The 17,400-nt window shown below is 43.7% G+C and overlaps 1 protein-coding gene across 2 annotated transcripts in view; it reads right to left on the minus strand.

Annotated features, from left to right (window-relative positions):
- The window catches only part of LOC126203483 (bleomycin hydrolase), a 104,814-nt gene that overhangs the window by 43,974 nt on the left and 43,440 nt on the right, over positions 1–17,400 (minus strand). For both annotated transcript variants that reach the window (XM_049937806.1, XM_049937805.1), the window contains exon 4: positions 5,415–5,507. In XM_049937806.1, coding sequence (XP_049793763.1) covers positions 5,415–5,507 — 93 coding nt within the window. The remainder of the gene's footprint in view (positions 1–5,414; positions 5,508–17,400) is intronic.

A 17,400-nucleotide genomic window follows, 5' to 3' on the forward strand; every position in this document is an offset into this window, starting at 1 on the left:
TTTCTGCCACTAGGCGTTTGTAGTGCAGCTCACTGCCAGTTCAGTGCCACCTGTGTTGCTGACCTGGCTTGTTCTGTTCACCTGGAGTGACTGTTTTTGCTAACACTGTTTTGTTCTTGTTTCATTTTTTATGACAGCAAGTTTAAGTGAACAACATGCAGCTGTGAAATTTTTCTACTCGGGTAAAAATGCTACTGAAACTGTTTTATAGTTGAAAACTGCTTACCAAGATGACACTAAGGGAAAATCTCAAGTGTATAAGAGGTTTGCTCGATTTAAAAATGGTGACATGCTGAGTGATGACAAACCTTGTTCTGGGCATCCATCAACTGCTAAAATTCATGAAAACATTGAAAAATTTGAGAGCTTGTGCTCACAGATCTTTTATTTTGAAGTTTTAAGAAGATTGCACAACAGTGTTCATTTGTGGCAGAAAGGATACTTGTTCCTTTTCATCCGTGACAATGCTCCTGCACACACAGCCATCTCTGTTAGACAGTTTTTGGCTAAAAATGACATGGCTCTGCTGCCTCAAGCACCTTACTCGCCTGACCTGGCTCCGTGCAACTTTTTCTTATTTCCACTCATGAAAAGGAACATGAAAGGACACTTATTTGACAACACTGAAGAAGTCAAGAAAAAAATAAGGGACGAGCTCTTGGCCATTGCTAAACATGATTACAAAAAAAGTTTTGAAGATTGGAAGCACCAGAGGGACAAATGTGCTAGTTGTAATGGAAAGAATTTTGAAGGGGGGTAAGGTTGTCTTGTAAACAATTTGAAAATATATAGCTTTTAAAAAACAAATCCGGGTCAATCCATATGAAGTGGTCCAGTGATGGTTGCTTGACCATTTTTAAATATTTTAATTTTTTTATGTGATTGCCCTATATTTGAGAAGTTCAAAACAGTTTTTTAAAATAATTTATCTTGTACCTTTACTGGCTGGCGGCCATTTTTATTTGTAGGCATGCGACGATTTTTCAGTCTGGAGACATTGGTGAAAATTTGAATATCTCTGCACTGGGTTAAGTTACAACATTGCAAATGACATTATTGCTTTTAGAAAAGTGTCCTCTACAACATTGTCTATTACACAAAATACCCTAAATTCAAAAATAACCAGTCAAAATGACCTCCAAAGTTTGGTATCCAAATTTTCAAAAACCCACTTTTTAGGCCCAAAAATAACAGACAAGGAGTTATTTGTGATAGTCTATTTTTCCTATAATTAGATATCATACACTACTAGCCTTATATAGAGCAAGAACACTTACAAATGTTTCCTTAATTTTTTATGAATTTTTGAAATTTGAAAATTTTTGTTTTTGTTAATTTGGGGTTAGTTATCTCAGGTGGGACTGAATATAAAAATATGATTTTTGCACGGTTTGTACACTTATATGATAGCAACATACTGTAAAAATTTCAACACTGATATGTGACTGAACAAAGAAAGATATGAATTTTTGAAAATGAGGAAATAATTCACATTACTCCAGAACGGATCTTATGGCTGTTGCCTATTTAAATTGTTTATTGTTTTATTGTAATAAAATTTAATTTAATTTAATTGGTAAACACTATCACCCAATATTCATTTAGTTTATTTATTTTCAATAATGTGATATTAAACAATAGGAGCTTTCACATTTGTTCTATGGTAATAAGAATGACCATCTGTGTTTAGGTTTATTGTCAATAAAGAAGTACATTATTGCTGGCTGTGGCACTGTAGAAGTACTTTATTGCCGGGTGTTATGTGCTTTGTTCTGTGTGTAATTTGTAATTAGTTTTGAGAGATTAACTGGAATGTAATAATATGGATGAACAGTGCTCTGTTGGACAGATAGCAAGTGAGGGGTGTCACAAAACAGTTTACGGTTCAGTTTCAAAAAACTAGAAAAATGTCAATGACTTTGATGAAGTTAGACAAACTGTTTAAATTTCGAGTAAGTTCTTCTGTAACATCAGTGTGCGAGTATCATGAGAAGAAATATATTCTGAAGTACAACCACATTTTTGGAAGAAAGTTCTGTGATTCACTTTAAGTTCATAAAAAGCCTATTATTAAAGGTTTGAGGGAAATAAAACTTGAACATTTGTCCTTGCCATGTGAGAGTGAAACAGATTCCCAAGTGAAATGTAATGTGATGTGATTCCTGGAAATTCCCTGTGCCCAAATTGTTACTCAAAAATATTTGTTGTGAATCCAGAACCAGAATCATGTAACCTTGTTAATGACATTTATATTCCTAATGAGGAAGCTATTAGCATATTGGATTTTGCTTGTTCTAGGTTATACATATCTCCTGCTTCGAAAATAATAAAATTAAGTAGCAAAGAAAGAAAAGCAGCTATTGAAAATAAGGTACAACAAATTTCAGACAAAATTAGAAAAGACTTGGAATCATGCTTTAATAATACAGATACCAACATTATTTCTAAAGAAGAAGAAAACCTACCACCAGCGTCATCTGACACTGACTATTTGAGCTTAATAGAGAAATTAAAAATTAAATGTGACACCTAAAGAGGAAAAGGTTAAAATTTTAAGTTTTCTCCCTGACTCATGGTCAAGAGAAAAAATAGTTCATGAATTCAACATTTCTCATCGTTTGGTTAAACTAACTGGAAAATTAGTGAAAGAGCAAGGCATTCTTCCAGTTTTAGGAAGGAAGAAAGGAGTAGGTATAAGTGAAGAAACAATTAAAAAGATCCAACAGTTTTTTGAAGATGATGAAAACAGTAGAATGTGCCTAGGTTGCAAAGATAGCAAAGGAGTTGTTATAAATGGAGTTAAAGTAACAAGGCAGGAACAACTAGTACTGTCAAATTTAAATGAACTTAATGTAGCTTTCAAAAATTCTCACCCCGAATGCAAAATTGGAAAGTCAAAATTTTGTGGCCTCCACCCTAAATGTGTTTGTTTATATCATCAAAATGTCAAACTGATGATTGCGGGTGCAAAACTCAGTGACCTTAACTACAAAGAGTTACTAGATTTAATGGTCTGTGACACTAACAGTTTGACTGCATGATGAGTTTATGTAAGAAATGTCCTGGTAAGGGAACTGTTATTGAATTGTTTCACGAATATGATGAGGAAATGCCAGACAGCATTACCTTCAAACAATGGGTCACAACTGACAGGGCAGAAATGATAACAGTGGTTAAATTTCAGGAAGAGTACTTGGAATCTTTAACTGATAACTTACAAAAACTCAAAAGTCACCATTATGTTTCTAAAATCCAATAAGTTTTTGAAGGAATAAAAAGCATAACTTCATGAAACTGAATGCATAGTGATAGCTTATTTTGCAGAAAATTTTACATTTGTGATTCAGGGTGCAATACAATGGTACCACTGGGTCAATGACCAGGCAACAGTGCATCCATTTATTCTCTGCTTGAAAAATGAGAAAGATGAAGTTTTCAGTTCTTCAATTTGCATTCTAAGTGACTACTTGGAGCACAACGCTTTGGTTGTACATGTGTTTCAAAAGTATGTAATAAATTACATAAAAGAAAATTTTCCCAAGGTTGAGAAGCTGATATACTTTCCAGATGGAAGTGGTAGTCAGTATGAGAACAAAAAGAATTTTTCAAATATGTGCAACCACAAAGTAGACTTTGGGTTGGAGGCTGAATGGCACTGTTTTGCATCTTGCCATGGCAAAAATGCATGTGATGGAGTAGGAGGTACAACAAAACTTGAAGTAAATAAAACCAGCCTACAAAGACCAACCACAGGTGAAATTCTCAGAGTACAGGACATGCATGTCTTTTGCAAGGATAATATTAAAAGGCATTACCTATTTTCTCATCAAGAAAGAAGAAGTGGTTCTGCATATGAAAACAACCCTTCAAACCAGATTTGAACATCATTCAAGAAATCTACTAGTGACAAAGTTTGGGTACCAATAAAAAATGGTTTAAGGAGACTTTCAGTGCTTGAACTTACCACAGCAATTGGGAGGTCTTATTCTATATCACAGAAGCAGTCTAAAGAAATAAGTGTTCATAACATTCAACACCAGGTTTAGGAACAGTTGCATCTCGAAGGATGTTAATTGAAAATATTTATTTTAAGTACGTCAAAATAATATAATTGTTAATTTCAGTGATGTTTCCACTTTTTGTATATAATTCAGTACCTTACTTTAATAATAATTGATTATATCCCGCCAATATCACACATGAATAGGCAACAGCCATAAGATCAGTTGTAATGTGAATTATCTCCTCATTTTCAAAAATTCATATCTTTGTTCACAGTCAGATACCAATGTTGAAATTTTTACAGTACGTTGCTATCATATAAGTGTACAAATTGTTTAAAAATCATATTTTTATATTCGGTCCCACCTGAGATACCTAACCGCAAACTTTACAAAAAATGAAAATTTTCAAATTTCAAAAATTCATAAAAAGTTAAAGAGACATTTGTAAGTTTTCTTGCTCTATATGAGGCTAGTGGTGTATGATATCTAACTATAGAAAATTAGACTCTCATAAATCACTCCTTGTTTGTTATTTTTGAGCCTAAAAAGTGGATTTTTGAAAATTTGGATACCAAACTTTGGAGGTCATGAGGACACTTTTCTATAAACAATCATGTCAATTGTAATGTTGTAACTTAACCCAGAGCAGAGATATTCATATTTTTGCTAATGTCTCTACACTGAAACATCATCGCTCGCTTGCAAATGAAAATGGCCACCATTCAGTAAAGCTGAAAGGTGAACTTCTCAATTATAGAATAATCACATATAAAAAATTAAAATATTTAAAAATGGTCAAGCAACCAACTTAATTTTTATTGGACCACTTCAGTTGGATTGACCCTTCCATTTGTTTTGGATATCCTCTCATACTTTATACCGGGTGTTCAAAAAGTCTCTCTGCAGTGCCGTATGATTGTTCGCCTGCCTGGGCAACTTCCCTTCAAGTGGAAGACACTTTCAATATTTAATATGGAAATTTGTAAGTAAAAATGAATATTCAATAAATTAATAACTTTTATTTCACTGAGTTTCATTTTGGTATATTCACTGCGGCATACGGCATGCGTGGTTAACAATCATACGGCACTGCGGAGAGACTTTTCGAACACCCCGTACATTTTGTTTATCTTGTCTGACATTTTTTACTTTTTTGTTTATTGCACCTAACAACTATATCATTCATTAACTGAAGCAGAAATAACAAACCAAAAAGGCACTGTAGTCCTTGACAATAGAATTGCAGTTCCGACTACAACAGTACAATAAAATAATGTGACTGGCAACTGCACACTATTAATGAAAGAATTCCCAACCTGCAAGTTACAGTCACAGACAACCCTTAATGAAATGATTGTTAATAATGCAAACAGTACAGATAACTGAAATTTATCTTAACGGTAAACTTACAGAAAGTAAGAAATGGACTAGTCGGCCAGTCACTTCTTCTCCACGGCGTGCTGTTTCCACCATATTGTACAGAAAAAAGTTACATCGCTCAATCTGTAGAAAGCAAAAGGAGAATGACATTTGTAACAATATACATGATAAAATCCAATCTAGAATGGAAATGGAGATATGGTTAACTGTCATACAAATATAATCATTTCCACTGCCAGCTACTTATTCACAAACAAAAGCGAAAAACTCCAGTAATAAAGCAATAATCATGAGCACCTAATTATGGTGTGAGAAAACTGATCTACACAAACACAAAGAGCTAAAGATACATAAGTTTCACCTTTTGGAATTAACCATTTCTTTCCTGTAATAAACAGTCACATGTAAAAAGGTAACAATACACTTGATTTACCTGACTATAATACGAAGCTGAATGTAAGACCATCTGCCCCTTTTTTTAAGAGCCTCCTTAATAAATTTTTATTTTTAACATATTCTGACTAATCAAAATTACAAGCTGTTCAATTGGTATAAAGTGTCACACTCAAAAAGCTAACATTTTACCTATCTAAACTTATGTCATTTACTGGTTGTCTACATTTGAGCAATACAAAGAAAAATAAAACAAAATTAAATGGTTTACATTAATATTTATCTTCACCTCCTTTATTAATTACTATCTAACCAACTAGTCCCTGATGATACCAATTCTAATCACCACCACCACCACAACTACTTGTATCATCATCTTCATTTATAAGCCTACCACCATTTCCTCCCGTTTTATGTCATCTTCTGAGCCACTCATAGCAGTGGATGTGCAACACTTTCTGAATCTTTTCATTACAGATTCAGTTAAGATTAAGCCCCAGATAGAAAGGATCCACTAGTCCAGCACAGATATCAAGGATTTCTTTATCAGAAAGCCATGGAAGGCGAGCCATAAAAGGTCTATTCACAACAACATCCATTACTTGAAGTTGTGAGGTCTTGTCACCAGGAATTATTACCAGGTGATATTGTTCTTTATCAGAGCTTTAACTTCCTGGATAAGGTGTCCCCTGAAAGCCACAATCACCAACATTTTTCTTCTTTTAAGAAAAAACCCTGGTATTCTGTTCCAAATAACCTTGAACTAATCAAGAATTGGGTCGTTCGTCACCTATCCCTTTTCTTGGCATGTAACAATATGCCCTGAGGCAGCTTTTTTCTTGGTATGGTTTTCTAGGGAAGAATTACATAAGCAAACTGAATGACAACAATACATTGTACTCTCCTGCCTCATAACAGCTGACTCAGCAGAAATCATACCACTTCGGGTTAACTCCGTTGAGTACCTTGAAATCAAGTACTGCTGTAGAGCTGCAGCAGCAGCAGTTTTAGCATCACAGTTGGCGTTTCTGTCCCATTTGTTGTGCCACTTTAAATGTGTTCTCAGTGAAGGTATTTTTGTTAGAATTAATTTATCTCGTGTAGAAACATATATTAGTTTTGCGTATTTGCTCAATTTTAATGTCTGTTCATTTCCAACTGTAATTAGATGCAGGTGAACTGCAGTTTATGCAGGGGAGAATTTTGCACAAAGCCAAGGTGTGCTTTATACATTCCTTCAGTTAGTAGCATGATGATTCATTTGCTGTCCTCTCATTATTCCCCTCCTCACAATTGTCCTAGTGCTCAGCCGAGATGGTGCCACTGTTCCCCCCTCCCACCCTTCCAAATTCTCCAAATTAAATCTGCATGTGACCTCAGCTGCTAAAGCTTCATCTTTAAGACAACCCCTATATTAAGCTATTACACAACACTGACCTCAGGAACAACAGTTTAATTTGTGAATGTAAGATGACCCTATATTTTACAATTTTGACAAATTTTTGAAAAAGCCTCATCTTATAGTGAAAAAGCCTCAAACACAACAAAGACAAAGACAACTGTGTATCAACAGATAGTACAGGAGAATAGCTGACTAGGAGACACAGACCAGAATTTGTGATTAACAGGCACAAAAAATGTGCAGAAAAGGAACATTCGACTTTTCAGACCTGAGGATCTGTACCTTTATTTAATTTATTGTAATATTAATACGGTATGGAAAGATCTGGTGATTTAAGATGGAAGGTAACAACTCACCGAACAATAAAAGCGCCAAATCACTGCCAAATACACATGAAAGAATGAAAACTTCACTACCTTTCGAACAAATCCTTTTTCGAGCTAGAATAAACGTCCAAATACACAGGCAAGTCGCCGACTTCCCCCCCCCCTCCCGCCCCTCACACACACACACACACACACACACACACACACACACACACAATGCCAAGACTCCAGTTTGACAGGTAGTCTGGAGTGAAGGGTTGTGTCATGTTGGGTGGGGAGCAGGAGGGACTGTAAGTGAAAGTAGCTTACAGAAAGGATACAGCAGGAGCACGAGATAGGAATGGGACACATGGGCATTAGAGCCAAAGAGTTTCCACAGCATACAATTGGTTGGTTTAAGGATTAAAGGGCCCAACTGCAGAGGTCATCGGTCCCTTTTTCCAAAATACTAAAAATACCCACAGAGAATAAAAAATGTTCAACAGAATAGGAGACAGACGACACAGAAAAAAAGAAACATAGACAAGGACCAGACAAAACGAAATAAAATCACACAGAGTGTGACGGTGGTTGGCCGACCATAGGAACAAAAAAAGGAAAAGCCAACCACCGAAAACACATTAAAAATTAGTTTAAAACCGTAGGCCAAAGGCCAGAATCAACACAAAACAATAAAATAAAACAGAAACACTCAGATTAAAAAATAAAAACCCCCTGCCATAATAAAACTTAAAACTAAGGCAGCCATAACAGGGTCATCAGATAAAAGGGCAGGGAGCGTATCAGGCAGCGCAAATGTCTGCCTGACCACAGCTAAAAGGGGGCAGGCCAACAAAATGTGGGCCACTGTCAAAGCCGCCCCGCAGCGACATACAGGAGGGTCCTCCCGGCGCAGTAAATAACTGTGTGTCAGCCGGGAGTGGCCAATGCGGAGCCGACAAAGGACGACTGAGTCCCTGCGGTGGGCTCGCATGGATGACTGCCACACAGTCGTCATCTCCTTAATGGCACGGAGTTTATTGGGCGTGATCCGATCACGCCATTCAGCGTACCAAAGCGCAAAAACTTTTCGGCGCAGGACTGCCCGCAAATCAGTCTCTGGGAGGCCAACATCCAGAGACGGTTGTCTCGTGGCCTCTTTCGCCAGGCGGTCAACATGTTCATTGCCCGGGATACCGACATGACCGGGGGTCCACACAAAGACCACAGAGCGGCCGCAACGCGCAAGAGTATGCAGGGACTCATGGATAGCCATCACCAGATGAGAACGAGGAAAACACTGGTCGAGAGCTCGTAAACCGCTCAGGAAATCGCTACAGATAACGAAGGACTCACCTGAGCAGGAGCGGATATACTCTAGGGCTCGAAAGATGGCGACCAGCTCAGCAGTGTAAACGCTGCAGCCAGCCGCCAAGGAGCGTTGTTCGGAATGGTCCCCTAGAGTTAGCGCATACCCGACACGACCAGCAACCATCGAACCGTCGGTGTAAACAATTCCAGAGCCCTGATACGTGGCCAGGATGGAATAAAAGCGGCGGCGGAAGGCTTCTGGAGGGACCGAGTCCTTCGAGCCCTGTGCCAAGTCGAGCCGAAGGCAAGGGCGAGGAACACACCACGGGGGTGTACGCAGAGGCGCCCGGAAAGGAGGTGGAACAGGGGAAAACCCAAGCCCGCAGAGAAGCTCCTTGACACGTACGGCGATCGGACAACCCGACCAGGGCCGACGGTCTGGCAGATGGACGACTGACTGCGGGAACAGGACACGGTAATTTGGATGCCCGGGCAAACTAAAAACATGGGCAGCATAAGCAGCCAGTAATTGTTGGTGTCGTAACCGCAGTGGAGAGACACCTGCCTCAACAAGGATGCTGTCCACAGGGCTGGTGCGGAAGGCACCAGTGGCAAGTCGGATCCCGCTGTGTAGTATTGGGTCCAGCACCCGCAACGCAGAGGGGGATGCTGAGCCGTAAGCCAGGCTCCCATAATCCAGACGGGACTGGATTAACGCCTGGTAGAGCCGCAACAGGGTAGATCGGTCGGCGCCCCAGCGGGTGTGGCTCAAGCATCTCAGAGCATTTAGATGCCGCCAACATGCCTGTTTAAGCTGCCGGATATGAGGCAGCCAAGTCAACCGGGCATCGAAAACCACCCCCAAAAACCTTTGTGATTCCACCACTGAAAGAAGTTCACCGGCAAGATAAAGCCGCAGCTCCGGGTGGACAGTGCATCGCCGGCAGAAATGCATTACGTAGGTCTTGGCTGCCGAAAACTGGAACCCATGAGCTACAGCCCAAGACTGCGCCTTGCGGATAGCACCCTGTAGCTGACGTTCAACAGCTGCAATGCCAGTAGAGCTGTAGTAAAGGCAGAAGTCGTCAGCATACAGGGAAGCGGAGACAGAAGTTCCCACGGCCGCAGCGAGCCCGTTAATGGCTATTAAAAACAGGCAGACACTTAAAACAGAACCCTGTGGCACACCGTTCTCCTGGACGTGGGTGGAACTATATGAGGCTGCGACTTGCACGCGGAAGGTACGATACGACAGAAAATTTCTGATAAAGATCGGCAGAGGGCCCCGAAGACCCCATCCATGAAGCGTAGAAAGGATGTGATGACGCCATGTCGTATCGTACGCCTTCCGCATGTCGAAAAAGACAGCGACCAGGTGCCGACGGCGGGCAAAGGCAGTACGGATGGCCGACTCCAGGCTCACCAGATTGTCGGCGGCGGAGCGGCCTTTACGGAACCCACCCTGAGATGGAGCCAGAAGGCCCCGAGACTCCAGTACCCAAGTCAAGCGCCGGCTCACCATCCGTTCGAGAAGCTTGCAAAGAACATTGGTGAGGCTAATGGGGCGGTAGCTGTCCACCTCCAAAGGGTTCTTGCCTGGTTTCAGAATGAGGATAACGATACTTGCCCGCCACTGCGACGGAAACTCACCCTCGACCCAAATACGGTTGTAAAGGTCGAGGAGCCGTCGCTGGCAGTCCACTGAGAGGTGTTTCAGCATCTGGCAGTGGATGCTATCTGGTCCAGGAGCGGTATCAGGACAAGCGGCAAGGGCACTGCGGAATTCCCACTCACTGAATGGAACATTGTACGATTCAGGATGGTGGGTGCGAAACGAAAGGCTCCGACGTTCCATCCGCTCTTTAATGGAGCGGAAGGCCTGGGGGTAATTCGCAGAAGCGGAACTCATAGCAAAATGCTCTGCCAAGCGGCTTGCAATGACGTCGGAGTCTGTACAAACTGCTCCATTCAGTGAGAGCGCAGGGACACTGGCAGGGGTCCGATAGCCGTAGATGCGTCGAATCTTCACCCAGACCTGCGATGGAGTGACATGGAGGCCAATGGTGGACACATACCGCTCCTAGCACTCCTTCTTGCCTTGGCGGATAAGGAGGCAGGCCCGCGCATGCAGCCGTTTGAAGGCGATAAGGTGGTCTATGGAGGGATGTCGCTTGTGACGCTGGAGCGCCCGCCAGCGATCTTTAATCGCTTCAGCGATCTCAGGCGACCACCAAGGCACAGCCCTCCACCGAGGGGACCCAGAAGAACGGGGAATGGCAGATTCGGCGGCAGTAACGATGCCGGTGGTGACCGATTTAACCACCGCATCAATGTCATCAGTAGAGAGAGGCTCAATAGCGGAAGTGGAGGAGAACAAGTCCCAGTCGGCCTTATTCATAGCCCATCTGCTAGGGCGCCCAGAAGAGTGACGCTGTGGTGTGACAGAAAGATCGGAAAGTGGTCACTACCACACAGGTCGTCATGCACACTCCATTGGACAGACGGTAAGAGGCTAGGGCTACAGATTAAAAGGTCAATGGCGGAGTATGTGCCATGCACCACACTGAAGTGTGTGAAGGCACCATCATTTAACAGCGAGAGATCGAGCTGCGACAATAAATGCTCAACGATGGCGCCTCGACCTGTTGCCACTGACCCACCCACAGAGGGTTATGGGCGTTGAAGTCGCCCAGTAGCAAGAAAGGTGGCGGCAATTGGGCTACCAGTGCAGCCAGGACATGCTGCGAGACATCACCACTCGGTGGAAGGTAAAGACTGCAGATGGTAACAGCCTGTGGCGTCCACACCCGTACAGCGACAGCCTCTAAAGGTGCCTGGAGAGGGACAGACTCGCTGTGCAGAGTGTGAAGGACATATATGGAGACGCCACCAGACACCCTTTCATAAGCTGCTCGGTTCTTATAATAACCCCCGATAGCCACGGAGGGCGGGGGTTCGCATTGCTGGAAACCAAGTTTCCTGAAGAGCAATGCAGAAGAAAGGGTGAAGGCTGATAAGTTGGCGGAGCTCAGCTAGATGGTGGAAGAAACCGCTGCAGTTCCACTGGAGGATGGTGTTGTCCATGGCTGGGAAAGGTGTGACGGGACTGGGAAGGCAGATTACGCCGCTGGGTCACCTGCTTCCTCCGAAGGAGCACCCGTGCAAATGCTATCCATTGCGTCCGAGGGACCGGCGAGATCGAGGTCCTCAGCGGACGCCAGAATCTCCACTTCGTCCTCAGACGCAGAGCTTGTAGGAAGCGGTGGGATGGGTGCCACCGCAATGTCGTTAGCCTTGGGGACTTTCTTCTTCTTCTGTTTCTCTTGCTGTGCCTTCGGTGGTTCAGGCTGGGAGGGCTTCACTGGGTCAGTCTCAGGGACAGACGATGACCGTGAGGCCCTACGACCAGGGACCGGTGGTTGTTTGAGCCACTTGCGGCTGTCTGCTTTTGTACCGGTCGGAACTTGCGAAGGGAGGTCCCCAAGGGAACCCTTCCTGGCGAGAGGAGCCGAAGAAGACTTACGCTTCTCCGGCTGGGAAGGGGGAACTGATGTCCCCGATGGTTTGGGGGGTGTTGCTCCTGAAGTAGATGGAGCAGGAGCAACAGGGAGTTTAGTGCCCCCCACCATCAAGGGGGCAGGTGTGGGCCTTCGACTCTGAGAGCTGACTGGAACTGATGGGACTGTAGCAGGAGTGACAGTTGCGGCATAAGAAGATGTCATACGCACTGGATGAAGCCGATCAAATTTCCGCTTCGCCTCAGTGTACGTCAGTCGGTCGAGGGTCTTGATTTCCATGATTTTCCGCTCCTTCTGCAGAATCGGACAGTCCGGCGAGCAAGGCGGATAGTGCTCACCACAGTTCACACAGATTGGAGGCAGGGCACAGGGATGATCAGGATGGGATGGTCAACCGCAATCGCGACATACGAGGTCGGAAGCACAGCGTGAAGACATATGGCCGAACTTCCAACACTTGAAGCACCGCATCGGGGGAGGGATATACGGCTTGACATCACAACGGTACACCATCACCTTGACCTTCTCAGGTAACGTGTCACCCTCAAAGGCCAAGATGAAGGCACCGGTGGCAACTTGACGATCCCTCGGACCCCGGTGGACGCGACGGACGAAATGGACACCTCGTCGCTCCAAGTTGGCGCGCAGCTTGTCATCGGACTGTAAAAGGAGATCCCTGTGGAAGATAATGCCCTGGACCATATTCAGACTTTTATGGGGCGTGATAGTTACGGAGACATCCCCCAGCTTATTACAAGCGAGCAAGGCCCGCGACTAGGCGGAGGATGCCGTTTTTATCAACACCGATCCGGACCGCATCTTGGACAAGCCCTCCACCTCCCCAAATTTGTCCTCTAAATGTTCTACAAAGAACTGAGGCTTCATGGATATAAAGGATTCCCCATCAGCTCTGGTGCAGACAAGACACCTGGGCGAATAAGTCTCACTTTCATTCAATGCCTTTCGTTCCTCCCATGGTGTGGCGAGGGAGGGGAACGATTTGGGGTCATAAACGTTACCTTTAAAATGGTCCCTCGAACGCTTAGAGACTGCTGGTGGCTGGCCACCAGCAAGAGAAGATGTGCCACGCTTCATTGCGTGGCATCCACCCTGATGCCACCTACTCCGACCAAGGGCCCTGCCCACGGGCGCCACCCAGCCACAGCAAAGGCCACCTGGCAGGATGGCCATTGCCGGGAGTCCCAATGCCCCAGGGAGATGGGCATCTACTCCTTGGCATACGTGGGGAGTTAACGGCGCAGGCATCAGTAGAGCGATCCCTGTGTTGTCAGGGGGCTACAACCAACAGGGTACATGGCGGCCCCACCACAACAGACTGGCTACCGTGTTGGATCTTAGGTGCAAGAAAGTCCAAGGTCGTCGTCGCAGTTAAAAGCAACACTGCAGAGTGCAGCGTGGTAATCGCACCCAGGGACGTATCCTCGCCCAAGAGATGGAAAACGAGCGGGACACCATTGCAACGACGAAAAAGCCGGCTAAAGGTCTCAATGCACGACGGATACAGTGCACCATGTAAGGCGCCCTTCCCCAATTGGCTCGCTCTTCGGAATAATTTAGAAAGATGGAGGTCAAACCCGAGAGGGGACCATCACATAAGGCCGAAACATTTGAGACTCCTTTTAGTCGCCTCTTACGACAGGCAGGAATACCGCGGGCCTATTCTAGCCCCCGAACCCGCAGGGGGGCAGCATACAATGATGAGGGAGAGGGTATTGGGAAGTAGAGACAGAACATTTGGGAAAAGGGTGTTTATGTAGGACATTTGTGGAGCTTGAGGCCAGAAGGATTACAGGAATGCAGGATGTGTTTTAAAGATAACTCTCAACTATGTAGTTAAAAAAAGCAGGTGCTGGGGATAAGGACCCAGATTGCATGGGTTACATAGCAACCACTGAAATAGAGTGTATTGTGATCAGCACTGTGTGGTCAACTCTGTTTTCGAGTACAGTTTGGCAGTGGCATTATTGTTGTTCTTGCTTTAGGGTGCAAAACGGCTGAGGTCATAAGCATCCATGTCACAACTTTTAAATGGTCAATTACCGGAGGAAGTTAAAATCAATAATACTTAAGAGCCTAATCAATTGGAGTAGAGGGATTGTTAAAAATGACTGCTTCCCCTTTGAAGAGAAGGCTCAAATGAATAAAAAGTACAATGCGATTACAGCTCGTGCTGCATCTGTTAACATATCTGATAATTCAGATGGCAAACATACATTAAAATGTAAACAGTTACACAGTCAACACTGGGTCAGAAAATGGCACACTGTCAGTGGTTGGTTGCAGTAAGCACAGTGTGGTGTGCGATCTCCACTTACAAATGATGGTGACTGATACAACAATGCCCAATACACAGTCAAGCTTAAAGTATCTCCTCATGACAAGAGGAACGAGAGGATGTTGTCCACGCCATCGAGATCTGTTTAATTTCCCAGAGTCTGTTCCCATAAAGACAACAGATATCATCTGGAGGGACAGAACAGCTGAAAGACCTAGATAGTCTTGCTGCAGCCTTGGCGGCAGCAGCATCAGTAGCTTCATTCCTCGACACTCCGACATGACCATGGACCCACATGAACGTCATATTGGCTCAACGATCAGTGAACAAGTGGAGACATTCCTGGATTCGTTGTACTAAGGGGTGGTATGTGTATAGTACACAGAGGTTCTGGAGGGCACTAAATGAATCAGAACACAATACACAATTGAGAAGTCTGCGTCAGATGAAATGAAATGAAATGTCGTGTGACGAGGGCCTCCCGTCGGGTAGGCCGTTCGCCTGGTGCAAGTCTTTCGATTTGACGCCACTTCGGCGACTTGCGCGTCGATGGGGATGAAATGATGATGATTAGGACAACACAACACCCAGTCCCTGAGCGGAGAAAATCTCCGACCTAGCCGGGAATCGAACCCGGGCCCTTTGGATTGACAGTCTGTCGCACTGACCACTCAGCTACAGAGGACAGATGTACTGGGTGTCCTGATAGAGGGTGGAAATCTCTGCAGTAAAACTCGAGCACTGGTCTAGAAGCTGGTATCTATAATGTTTGTTGCCAATGACAAAGGTGCACTAAACACCAAGGTTGATCTTAGAGCAATCAGTGTAGATGAAGGTGCTGTCTCCAAGTTGCCTGAAAAATTCAAGAACCTTACAGCTATAGGTTGAATCTAGGGTAGTGTCCTTGGGAAGTGAACTAGTCCAAGGTAAACACAGAACTCCGCACGAAGCCAAGGTGGCAGAGGGCTCTCATCCATTGGGAACATGTTAGGTAATGTAAGGTTAAGTTTCCGAAGTAGTATATGAAAGGAAACTCTGGGAGACATAAAAAAAAGTTGCACTTACCCCATATTGGCTATCAAGGGAACCGTCTAAAAAAAAGGTGCATAGGATGGATGGTTGGGCATAAAAGACAGACAACCTGCATACCTGCTGAGGAGAGCATCATGTCTGTATGACAGTAGTAGTTTTGTAGTGTCTGCTCAGTGACTCATAACTGGGATAATGTAGAAAACTCCAGTGGCCAAATGTATGCCTTGATGGTGGAATGTGTTGACATAGCATAAAATAGATGGTTGTGCAGATGAGTAAACAAGACTCCCATAGCCCGTGAACAAGACTCCCATAGCCCATTTTTGAGGGGTTACCAGATGCAACTATTCGCAATTATCAGGATGGGTGTTCTTGGTCCATTTAAGCAGACTCCAATGGGAAACTTTTGTTTTAACAAATACTGATCACTACTACATGTTGGATTAATGAAACAGTTGTGTTGTTTGTTACATGTTTTGAAATAAAGAAGTAGTCCACTGCACCCCCAAGCTACTGGTAAAACAAAGCATGTGCATCGTGATATTGACATGATGTCTAGTTTCTATGGAAACTGTCACTACTATGACTGGGATACGTATTTTTCAATCCTTACGTCAGCTTGAAATTCAGAGTTCACACTGGTAATGGGTTATCCTGTTATCAGGTAGTTTACAGAAGGAAGATGATATTGCCATTTGACATAATTAAAACTGAAAAATGGTACAGACACAGATGAGTCCACAATTTTGCCAGGAAGCTGAGGGACACGTGGAGGCAGATACAGGAAGCGAACACCAAAGCTTAGAAATGACAAGAGGTAATATGGAAACACGCAGGAACAGTACTGCAATACATGGTGCTCAACAGGTAATGTTGTCAAGCACTTATACCATAAGGTAAATGGTGAAAGTTCGTGACAAGACACCATGTATTAGAGACATCACCACACAACGTAAAATTCCAGTGACCAACGAGAACAATGACACTTCACGTTGACACCTACGGCCATTTCAAAACGCACCAGACGCAATACCACTGTGTCAATCCCTATAACACAGGAGAAGAGCAAGGGAGGTAAGGAGGAGGTTGAGCATGAAGATGTTCCACAATCTGTATGAGGCATACCATATGTTGTTATCTTGTTAGGATTATGAGCTAGATAGCATTAAAATAAGGAAGATGTATGTGTCTGAAAGCAACACGATTTTGTAGAAACATGTATTGAATAAGTTCGCCACCCAGCACAGGAATTCCAGCAGTACTGGAGGACAACGACTGCAATATGCTTGACAGTTTTACCTAGATAAAATAGATGGGCAGGGTTGTTCACAAGACATTATGGAGTCACAATCCTATTGTAAGCAAGCAGGGCTACACAGGATTTACTCTGTGTGTAATTCCACAGTGGTGGTAGTGAACTTCCATGAGCAGGACTGGCTCACATGGGCAGAGAGACTGGTGCTGCAAGTGGGCTGCTAATTATTGGGATAGTTTGTGACACAACCAGACTGACGTTTCACCTGTCAGCCAATGTTTCAGAGGTTACCAAAATTTGTGGCACAACAAGACCAACATTTCACCTATCAGCCAATATTTCAAGGGTTCCAAAGTTGAACACGACATAGCCACAGCTGCACTGGCCACAGAAATCTCAAGGGGGCACTTCCTGAGCAGAATTTGAACTATCTAAACAACACCTTTAAGCCAGATCTAATCCTCCCCTTGAACTAACTCACAGCTAACCAGAAAGAGCATTTTT

This window comes from Schistocerca nitens, chromosome 9 (genome assembly GCF_023898315.1).
Source record: "Schistocerca nitens isolate TAMUIC-IGC-003100 chromosome 9, iqSchNite1.1, whole genome shotgun sequence".
NCBI lineage: Eukaryota > Metazoa > Arthropoda > Insecta > Orthoptera > Acrididae > Schistocerca > Schistocerca nitens.